Source organism: Cyprinodon tularosa, unplaced genomic scaffold (assembly GCF_016077235.1).
Source record: "Cyprinodon tularosa strain WSP-4 unplaced genomic scaffold, ASM1607723v1 ctg2, whole genome shotgun sequence".
NCBI classification, from domain to species: Eukaryota; Metazoa; Chordata; class Actinopteri; order Cyprinodontiformes; family Cyprinodontidae; genus Cyprinodon; species Cyprinodon tularosa.
The window spans coordinates 401,617-413,297 of record NW_024038733.1 but is presented as its reverse complement, the minus strand read 5'-3'; the positions used below and the strand labels follow the sequence as shown (position 1 = coordinate 413,297).

Sequence of the window (11,681 nt, the reverse complement as noted above, 5' to 3'; positions counted from 1 at the left end):
TCTTTTCCTCTTCTTTTTACACTTTTTTTCAGGGTCGGAAGCCAGGTTACTTCTCCTTCTTGGACCCTTTCTCTCCTGCTGTCTGGCTCTTCATGTTACTCGCCTACCTGGCTGTCAGTTGTGTGCTCTTCCTGGCAGCAAGGTCAGTCCATTACATCACACACTGCGCTGATTGTCTGCAGCTCACATCTGAGCTCTCTTCCCATTTATATTGTTAAACACAAGCGACCTGTCATATATCATTTTTTTCAATGGACCCGTCATCCCCTCATACAGCTTGACAGGGTTTCTATATGACTGATTGGCTTGTATAAATGACAGAGGTGCATCACCACGTTAGAGTTTGTCCTCAAGGTTGCTTTTGTGTATTCCTCGTTTCTCGTCAGGTTAAGCCCCTATGAGTGGTACAACCCTCACCCATGTCTGCGGGAGAGCAGGGACATGCTGGAGAACCAGTACACACTGGGAAACAGTCTATGGTTCCCTGTTGGTGGCTTCATGCAGCAAGGATCAGAGATAATGCCCCGAGCATTGTCCACCAGATGCGTCAGCGGTGTTTGGTAAGTCAGAGAGGAGTTAAGCTGTTCATATGCCTGGCAGTTTAACGCCTCTCATCCTTATAGAAATGTGTTTTACATTATCTGGTATTTTCAAGGTTTGGCCTTGACAAAAAAAATAAGTCGTTTGTGCAGACAGAAAAGGCTGCCTTTAGTTTTCCCATTGCACATCTGAAAATTAGTTTGAAGACATGCAGAGTTTGTGATATAACTGAGCTTGGAAACTAATGAGCGAGAAAGAATCAGAAAACTAGGGTGGCCATATTTTCATTTGGGAAAACCAGGACACCTTGGAGTCAGATATGTGGCGGTAATGTTTGATTTATCTAAAGGTTTTAATCTGTTACTGTGTAAATGGGTTTGGCTGTAATTTAAGGACAGATTCTACTATATCTGCAGAGTGGGGACTATAAATCTGATAGGAGTTTAATTTTTTTATTGTTGTTTTGCACAATATGCTTAACTAAGTATTTTTTTGTTGTTGAATATTAGAGATTTTGCAGATACATTTCGTAGATACATTGTTTAGACTTACCTATATATTTCTAACCCTTTTATAGAATAGAATAGAAAATCCCTTTATTGTCCCACAATGGGCAAATTTACAGCAGCAGAAAGATTATTGAAAATGGTCACACAAATGTGGATCTTAGAAAAATGTATAAGAATAACATAATAGGGAAGAGTTCAAATATAAAAAATAAAATTCTGTAAAGTGTTTTAACAATACAAAACTGGAGAATTAATAACCAATATGCAGCTATGGACATTTTTACAGTGATGGATATTTGAAAATAGCAGCAACATCAGAGATGTGCAGAATGACAGCAGCATTTTATTTAACTGACTAAGGTTTATATCATTACATTTGATTTGATTTGTTCCTGCTCCCGGTGGTTGGAACCTTTATTCCACTCTGGATTCTTGTGAGTGTAGTTTTTGTTCACTTTAGCTTTTTAAAAAATAAATAAATAAACAAACAGTTTTGAAAACCTCGGTGTTCATTCTTTTCCTGCTTTGTGTGTCAACTTTCACGGTTGCTAAGCAACAGAGCATACGGCGGTAAAACCCGCTGAAGGGAGAACCTGTTCGAATTCACAGCCAAAACTCTTCCGGCCTCCTTATTTTCAAGGACTTCGAAGGATCCAGTCTAGGTAGACCGCGTCCTTGGAGGATGCGTCCTAGGTTTTCGAACAGAGCCTTAAAGGAATAGTACACCCAAAACATGATTAGCCTTCATTTTCTACTCACCCCCATGCTGAACAAAACTCTGGAGTACTTTTTTGATATCTCAAATGCATCTGGAGATCTGGGAGGCTTCTTGCTGTCTGCTGACATTCAAATAATGGAGGTCTATTGTGCCCGAGACAGAAAGGTCCACAAAAGTCCACAAAAACGTGTCAATATTCCTCCATACTGCTCGTCCAATGTAATCCAAGTGTCCTGAGTGGGTAGCATCCAGAATTTACTCGAAACGAAGTCATTTAGAACGTTTTAGAGCCTAAACAGTAGTGTATAGGATTTCCTAATAGCGCCCCCATGCGCGCTCACGATTCTACGGAAGCCGGCAGACCAAACCGGAAGGAAGTGCGCATTCAGCGTCTGCTCTGCCGATAATGCAAGCGTAGAAGAAGAAATGTGCTGTTTACCTGTGCAAAGAAAGAAACAACGAAAGAAAAATGTCTGAGGACTTCAGTGTTGAGGAAGAGCATGAGTTCTTTGCCGAGCTGAATGCGCTGGTTTGGTCTGCCGGCTTCCGTAGCGCCGTGAGCGCGCATGGGGGCGCTATTAGGAAATCCTATACACTACTGTTTATGCTCTAAAAACATTCTAAATGACTTCGTTTCGAGTAAATTATGGACGCTACCCACTCAGGACACTTGGAATACATTGGACGAGCAGTATGGAGGAATATTGACACGTTTTTATGGACTTTTATGGACCTTTCTGTCTCGGGCGCCATAGACCTCCATCATTTGAATGTCAGCAGACAGCAAGAAGCCTCCCAGATCTCCAGATGCATTTGAGATATCAAAAAAGTACTCCAGAGTGTTGTTCAGCATGGGGGTGAGTAGAAAATGAAGGCTAATCATGTTTTGGGTGTACTATTCCTTTAAGAACAGGGCTGCCCGCACTGACGCGGCTCAGGGATTACGTCACACGGAGCGTTGTGCGCAGTGAAATCAGGACATTTCCTTACTTTCTAAAAAAAAACCCGGGACGCCCGGGACAGGACGTGAAATACGGATATGTCCCGGGAAATACGGACGTTTGGTCACCCTAAGAAAACTGAACCACTTTATGATTCTAACAGCTTCTCTAGAAGCCAGCTGAGCTTAGTTTTTATTCTTCTCAACACTAATTGAAAAGGCTTCACTATGTTCAAAGTTGTGGGAAGAGAGATACAACACTTACTTGTATCCTTTTTCTTTCAAAGAGCCTCTTTTTTGCATTTTTATTAGATGTTTTAGATAAAAAATGTAGACTTTGGATTTAGGGTAAATAACTGACACAGGTTTATTTTCCTGTGTGTCAAGATTTAATGCAAACAATGAACAAATACAAATCTAATAAAAGTTCAAACTTAATGATGCTCCTGGGGTTAACTCTGACAGAAAGGTGCTAAGAGAAATAAGTTCTACAGATAGAGATAAAAAGAATACGAGGACGGGGACAGCAGATCACACACAGTTAAGTGAGATAGGGATAATAAAGAACGTTATGGTACATGACATTCATTTAGAATTAAGTTAAGCTGGTAGGGAAGAAAGGACACTGAATTTATCCAAGGATATGACATACAGTATTACACAACACTTTAAACAAGTATCTAAGACTCTAAAGTGTTTTTTTTTTAAACAGATTTTAACTATTTTAAATATCTAAATTTAAAGGATATCTCATCTTTTTTTTGTTCACTAGTTTTTGGTTTACTAGTATTCATTTAGTCTGTGAAAAGCATTTGTCCGGAAAATTTCCTTTATCATCAAATGTATTTTATATTAATAAAAAGTCTTTTTCTCAGCCTTCAGACATAGATTCACTGAAGTAACCAAGATTATTAATCCATAGGTTTTGAAGTGACTTTGGTGGACCTTTGCAGCTGAATGTAAATATATCCTTAAGGACCTTCTTTTGAAACTAAATGCACAGTCTCAATGAATAAGGAAGGGGGGATACCCAAGATGTTTCCATAAAGCTGCAACTTTAAAATGTCCAGGACTGTTGAAGCAATGAGAGTTTATTTCACTGAAATTGCTGGTTATAAGACTTGTAAGCATAGTGATGTAGATTAACAGACGCGATATGAGAGAAGTGAAGGAGATTATTATTATTATTTGAACTCATGAAGTTCGGTTTAAAGTCACTGAGGATTTGCCTGTAAATGTTGTTCTGCAATAAAATCACCTGACAGCTCACTGACAGTTGTGAGCTCTTCACACCACATTTTGTACAATGTTCTGTGTAGTTGAGTGAACATGCAGCACTTTGCTTTAGAGTCTTACTCTTGTTATGTCATTGACAAGACGTTTTATATTATGGTAATTACCAAAGGTACAATCACCTTGAAAAATGACCTGAATAAACACTGAAGGTTAGAATTTACCCATATTAAAGTTTGTAATTTACTGATTAGCAAAATGTTCATTAAGGACAGGTGTGTTGTTACAGAGGATAATAACATGAAGTAATTAAAAATAAACATGCTGTGATTGATTCAATTTTTCCGGTTGTTGGTTTCAGACTGCTTAATAAAACTGTAAAAAAGGTCCATGGAAATTAGTTTATAATGGGAATTAACATGTATACTTAACACTATCTGGCCATGATCCTATTATGCAGGAGCAATTGAGCCAGATATGAAACAGGTTTAAGGGACCTAGTGAGTGTCCTCCAGACAATTGCTGCCAACTTAGGTTTCTTACTCGCATTTTGTTAGCACATAACACTTACCTATTTATTCTCCATCATGTACAACATTGATCTCTTAAATAGACCTGCAGTTCTTCAAGTCTGAGTATTTTTTTGGTTAGAACAGCACAGGACATATGCCTTCTATGCTGTGTTGTCTGAACTCTGTTGTCCTCTGTATGCATTTGGACAATGGGTACTGGTTTATAATTTTTATTTTTTACTAAATGCGCTTATTAAGCAGAATGCTTGTTGGTTTTGACATTGCCTTATTTAAATAATAACCTAAAATTAGATGGTCAATTATTCAAGCTATATGTGCAGGTAGATGGAAAGATCTCAGCTTTGCAACTTCTCTTTCTTAAAAGTGTTACCTTAATTGTGGGGGGACATTGGGGTCAAAGAGAGGTGGCCTAGTGGTTGGGGCATTGCAGTTGGTATCCAGAGGTTCTGAGTTCAAGCCCCACTCCCACAGACTGCCACTCTTGGTCCCTGAGCAAAGATCCTTAACCCAACACTGCTCCCTGGGTGCCGCACAATGGCAACCCACTGCTCCCCAAGGGGATGGGTTACATGCAGAGAGTTCAATTGATGCTCTATACTTGTGACAGTGTAATGACAATAGAAAAAGCTGCAAAAATATCAAAGACTTTCATTCTTAAAAATATATTTTAGATATTAGGAATGCTATGAGACAAAACCTGTCCTTACATGTCCTCTAAAAATCCTTGCTGTACTTTGATCCCAAAAATGGATCCCTGTTGATAAATGGACATTTTCCAGCTTAATCAATGAGATTACCTGCAGGCATCATAATAAATATTTTGTGTAACAGGTACAATGATAGCAGACCTATGATGTCTAATCACTCCTTGTTTCATTTCCCTTTTTTTTAGGTGGGCATTCACATTGATCATTATTTCCTCCTACACGGCCAATTTAGCAGCCTTTCTAACCGTGCAGAGAATGGAGGTTCCTATCGAATCTCCCGATGATTTGGCCGACCAGACCAACATTGAGTATGGCACCATTCATGGAGGGAGCAGCATGACGTTCTTCATGGTAAATTTTTTTTACAAAAAAAAGTTTTATTTCTGTGTTTGAGATGCACAGCATAGACTGGATTTTTTTTTTTTTGGGCTTGACTTGTTGATTCTAATTTCCTTTCTAAGAATGATAAGACAAAGTAATTTATGCAAACTGTTTTAATCTAACAAAGACTTGTAACAATAATTAACCATAAATGGTAAAAAGTCTGCAGTATGTTAAGTAGTAGAAGTAGTAGTTTTGAATTCAACAGAAAATAACGGATATTATATTGCTTTAACTATTTTCACAGCTTTTTGATTTTTTTATTTACTCAAAATAAAGTGCCTCAATATTTGTTGGATGGTTTTCGCAACCTTACTTTGCACCAGCATGAAGTTAGGCTTTTCTTTCTTTTTTAAATGGATGTACCATGTTGCTTTTTAAATTTTTTTTTTTTTTTGCAGTTGTGTGCGCACTTGTTGCAAATAGAGTGGATGTTTGTCATGACATTTTCTCTGAGTTTCTATGTGCTCCTCTTTGTGGTTGCTTGTATTAGGTGGGTGACTGCCCGTGTTTGCTTTATCACAGTGCTTTAGGCGTATGATTTGACATCTGTGTTTGTCGTGGTGTTTTTTCTCTGTGTGATGGTGGTGTGTTTGCCTTTGGGGATGAGCGTAGGTGAGAGTTTAAAAAATATATTTTTGTGCATTTAAGGGAAGTGACTACTTGACAAGTGTTGTTTGGTTTTTTTCTCTTTGTCCCTACTAAAGATAGAATAGAGCATTGTGTGTTTGTCTACATAAGCCGGTTTCATTGTTACAGTACATTACCCCACTCAGTATCTGATCCACAGAAACATACAAACATGCTCGCATCATTACACACGGATAGAACCCCTGCTACTGTTTTTCTACATTTACAGGTACAACAGTGTAAGAAAACAAACATAAGAGAATCAGTCAGCCATGAGAGGAAAAAGTGTTTGAAAAATGTTTGAATTATTCTTAAAATGTTTTTGTCACATAATAAAATTTTGATGTGACAGACCATCCTGATTTGTGCATAAATTTAAAATGGTCTTTTTGAGTAGATCTTGAACAGCTTTGCATATACAGAAACTGAAAAGTTGCTGTTCTTTACAATGTAGCTTAGATTGGATCTGTGGACATTACATGAAAAGTCAGCTTTTCCAGTTTTTACCTTGAACTGATATCATTTTTATCTTTTTATTTATTTGGTTTGTTTGTAGCCCTTTGTGATATTTATATGTAAAGTGCATTATAAAACGTATTATTATTGTTTTTATTACCTCCAACCCTATGGCTTAGAACTTGAGCTTTCTCTGCAACATTTCCTCCCCAAACTGCCAGTAATAAAGGCAATTTTGTAATTTAAATGTCAATTTGAACTACTTCTGCACCTATTATCCATTGTACAAGCAATCTATGTAGCTCACCCACAACACGTACGCTAATGCATGTGCAATTTTATTTGATTGTTTGGCATTAACAATTTTGCCCTCATATGCACATCTTTTAAATTTAGGTCAATAGTGTTTGCATGTAGACAAAAACCAAAAACTAAATTTTTTTTGTCTCTTCTCAGTAGAGGAAATTCTTTCACAGGCAAACTGCAAACAAGACTTTGTTTCATTTGTTTTGATTTTGGAGAATGAACCTAATAGCTTATTGAAAAATAGCACATACAGTAAGAATAACTTTGGCTTTCTTTCAACAACTTAATCTCACCTATCAGTTTTAGGGGTGGATTTGGGGAGTACCTGACAAAATGTTGTTGTGTCAAAAGTTTTTTTTTCCCTTAACTGTGGATATATTGCAGCTATTTAACTATTACAGAACCATGAAGATCTTGGCTATATCCAGTATTATTGCTCCTCTTTCCCACCTTTTCAATTTAGGTGGATAAGCATGTCAAGGTAGCTTTGCTGTTGCGTGATACATCATTTTCAGATAAGGCACTGAATAATGTTCCAGTATCCAACACTAAGATATCGTGTTGATATCTCAACCCTCATTTAAACCTACAAGTCTTAACTCAGACATTTATTTGTGAAATATCTTTAAATGTGTATCTTTTCCCTTTCTCCTGATAATCATTTACAACTTTGCGTTGGCCTATGACATAAAATCTTGATAAAAGAAAATGGGTTTTGCGACTCTTAAATGTTTAAAACATCAAACTTTATAGGTTTTTATAAATATATTGCAAGGAGTTCAGATATATATCAAAACAGAGGACTACTTTTTCATGAGAACTCCTAATTAACATTCTGGTCCCAGATCTGACTGAGGTGAATAAATGATGCTTTATTAGTGTTAAAGGGCCAAAAATAACAGAGTTGTTTCTTTTGTTTAAATCTCTGATTGACAGCACAACAGGAATAAACATACTACCCGGGTTGTGTTTTGTGTTTTTATTGCCTTTCATGATAATGGACCTGCATGAAGGTATGCGGTTTATAAGCATATGCAATGATCCATTATAATACAAATAATGACACGCTTAAACCGCATAGTGGGACAGAAATCTTACAAGGCTGTTTTATCACAGGATTCATTCTCAACTTCAACCTTCACTAAAGCTCTGCAGGAAAGATGTCGAGTTTATGGACCTAGCATTGAAATGTTGCTATAATGACACAAAAATATTGTCACAATAATCATTGTTTCATCGTAAACCCACCAGATGGCAATTTTAGCAAGAGTGGCAGGCAGTGTAAAAGCAACACCGTTACAGAACAAGTGATGTGATTGGCTATTATTCACCAAAAGGAAAGTAACAGAGCTCTGTTGGCAACCAGTCTGCGTCTCATGTTTTGTTTTAGATCCAATATTTACTCTTGTTTTCTGATTAACTTGTCTTTGTCCTTTTCTGTTCGCACCTCTTTTGGTGCATGACTTCAGATGCAAAGTTAATGTTTTTTTTTCTATACATACATTAATGGCACACCATTAATGTATTTATAGAAAAGCAGCTATACACAACTTCCTTGGTGTATAGCTACTGAAATGTTACAGTAAAGAAAAAGGTCTGTATGTTTCAGGCTGCAAGCCAGCAAAGTGTGACAATGTGCTATTTATTTTTTCTCTTGTCTTTATCCTTGCTGGGCTGATATTTATAGGTTACCATTATTAACACTGGGCTTTGTCTCCAGTCTGCTTACTTCACAATTTATCTCCATGGTCAATCTCTCTTATTTTCTTTCTGCACTGGTTTACATTTGACGGATAAGTAATGTAAACAATACCCACAGTAAAATTTCCATTTTCCTGCAGAACTCAAGGTACCAGACATACCAGCGGATGTGGAACTACATGAACTCCAAACTGCCAAGCGTATTTGTGAAGAGCACCGAGGAAGGTATCGCCCGTGTGCTCAACTCCAAGTACGCCTTCCTGATGGAGAGCACTATGAACGAGTACTACCGTGGCCTCAACTGTAACCTCACACAGATAGGAGGACTGCTGGACACTAAGGGATATGGCATCGGCATGCCTCTGGGTGAGCATGTTACAAAATCATTTTTTTCTGACAAAACAAAAAGTTTCATCACCTAGAGACAACAGGGGATTGAACTATCTTACCTTAGCTACAAACTTTGCTTTTTTTGTTTCATATGATTAAAGAATGATCCTTAGTTTTTATTGGTTTTTGTCTACATAACTTTAATTACCATATATTTCAAGTCAAACACAGAACATTAACTGCAAGAATTTCCTTAAACAGGAAACTTTAATATGTATGACTGGACTGAAATGACTGTAAAATGCCTTGAGATCACCTGTGTTATAAATTGGCACCGTACTATACAAATAAGCAGAATTAATTTCCACACAAAGTCAAACACCCTATCATATGACAAACAGCTTCAAAAAATTATCTCCAAAAAAATGCCAACAGCAACACTAAAGCCACTATATTACACACACTGGACCTTTCACCGTTGCTGTTACACTGCCACAGAATCCCACCAAAACCATTAACAAAGACAAGGTAAATACTGCAACATGTTGGCGAAAATTAAAATCGTATGCACAACAGGAAATATGAAACTGGTATTTTGAAAGCCTGGTTTAAAAAGATATTGTTTATTGTCATACAAAAAACACTGGCAAACATCTTTGTGATTACACCTAATCACATCTCCTGCTTGTGCATGGGGCTTCGATCTAATATAGCATATATTATGGTGTGGTGTTTGGTAACAGTGAGATAAGGGGTTGCTGATAATGGGTTCTAACATTAGTTGTTGATGTAAAAAACAACCCAATACATCATAAAACTTAAAATGTGAATTCAATGTTTTTTTTGCACCCTATAGGGTATTAGCTTAAAGTTTAAAGTTTATCTCCATGTTTTAAATTGCATGAATCACACTGTAATGGTGTGTTCACACCGAGTGCAAATAATGAGAGTGATTTACATGTTAGCTCTATGTAGGGGTGTGTTCAGTTTTTAGTAATGTGAATTGTGCAATAAGGATAAATAGAATGAAGCAGGAGCAATACAACTATCCTGAAATGTAAAAATCTGAGCTTTTCTGTAAATTTGCTCTGCATCGATGATGCTTTGCATTAGGGACGTGATGTTGTCACAGTGTAGGGCGAATGAGCGCAGCAGAGAAAAAGCTTCTTTCAATCAAACTGGAAGATAAAAAGATTGATGTTGACATAATATGAAGTCCCTTTAGAGGTTTGTGGTTGTTTTTCTTTTTTGAAAACTTGCTTTATTTTAGCCTTTAGAAAGGCTGTTTAATCATTCAACCCCCCTTTTGAACTGTAGCTCCAGAAAAGGGCCAAGCCAGCAGCCTCGGCCCGGCCTTTTGCTCTGTGCTCCTTTTGTCTTTTCATGTCTGACCTCCAGAGTGCCTCCTCGCCTTACCCCTGCTGTCTGGGTGAATTGTCTCTGAAGATTACAGTTTCGGGTCTTGGTCAGACAGATGTCAGCTAGGATCCACCTGTAGCTCCTGAAATCCCTGAACTGGGAGCATCTCTGGAGAAGCTGGTTGCTCAGCTTTCCACATTAAATACATTACTCTCCCCTCTCTGTAAGATCCAGGTCAGACATCTTAAGATGAAACCAAGAAGTACATAGAAGTTCCTCCTGTTTTTTCATGCATTAATTAAGTAAAGTGTCTTCCTCATTGGCCGTACAAATTGTAACGTAAAACATTTACCGGAATCACATTCTGTACACCATGATTTTTGGTGCACAGCTAAAAGAGTTATTTGTTGTCTTACTTTTTGTGTTATTAACACTTAATGTTTTAGTTAATATTTTAATATTACTGAACATTTTTTCGAGTAATAAATATAAACATACCTAAGGATCCATTGGCAGATATAACTATGTTAGATATGGGGTACGTCGGTGCCACCTAAGTTAGGCTTGCAACCAAGGATCTGATCCTTCAACTGGCTGTCGCAGGTTTGAGTCTCGGCCTGTTGACCTATGTTCAATGTCTTCCCTTTTCTCTACGCCCATTTCATGTCTAATTATTTTCAGAAATAAAAGCCACTAGAGCCTAAAATAATCTAAAAAAAAACTAAAGAATTATTTTTTTTAAAATAAACCCTACCCTATTGCACCTCTGGTAAATTTGTGTAGAAAATCCTGAGATAAATAATTATTTCATTGCAATTAAAAATTATAGGCAGAAAATATGTTGAGTGTTACTTTTCTTTTTTGATTTTATCAATGCATAGAGGTATTTTAAATAAGTACTTAGTAGATTATTTTCTGGCTCATCTCTATTAGCCTCTCTCCAAACAGGAAGGACAAGGGCTTATTACTTACCTTAGGCAGATATGATATTCCCAATCTTGTGTGGTTAGTGTGTTCTGTTTTTCAATTGTTTTTAAAATTTTCTGTTCTCTTGTGCATATTTGATGTACTCTCTCCCATTATTTAGAGCCCCTCTCCCTTTCTCAACTTATCTTTCTGTCTCTGTGTCAACTGCATATAATATTTCTCCACAAGTCAAGTATAATAAAATTTCATACAGAATTACCGAGTTGAACAGCCATGATGGTTTAATTGTGAAAGCAAATCTGTACGGCTATCACTTAGCACCTGGACATAAATTCTCAGTGCAATTTTGGCAAACAGGACACTTAAAAAGGGAAAAACAAAATACAAAAAAAACAAAAAAACGAGAGCAGG

At 37.1% G+C, this 11,681-nt stretch overlaps 1 protein-coding gene across 6 annotated transcripts in view; it reads left to right on the top strand.

The window, feature by feature from the left end:
• grik5 (glutamate receptor, ionotropic, kainate 5) overlaps positions 1-11,681 on the top strand; it is a 157,605-nt gene that overhangs the window by 127,259 nt on the left and 18,665 nt on the right. For all 6 annotated transcript variants that reach the window (XM_038284387.1, XM_038284389.1, XM_038284388.1 and 3 more), the window contains exons 16-19: positions 33-142; positions 387-560; positions 5,366-5,531; positions 8,795-9,020. In XM_038284387.1, coding sequence (XP_038140315.1) covers positions 33-142; positions 387-560; positions 5,366-5,531; positions 8,795-9,020 — 676 coding nt within the window. The remainder of the gene's footprint in view (positions 1-32; positions 143-386; positions 561-5,365; positions 5,532-8,794; positions 9,021-11,681) is intronic.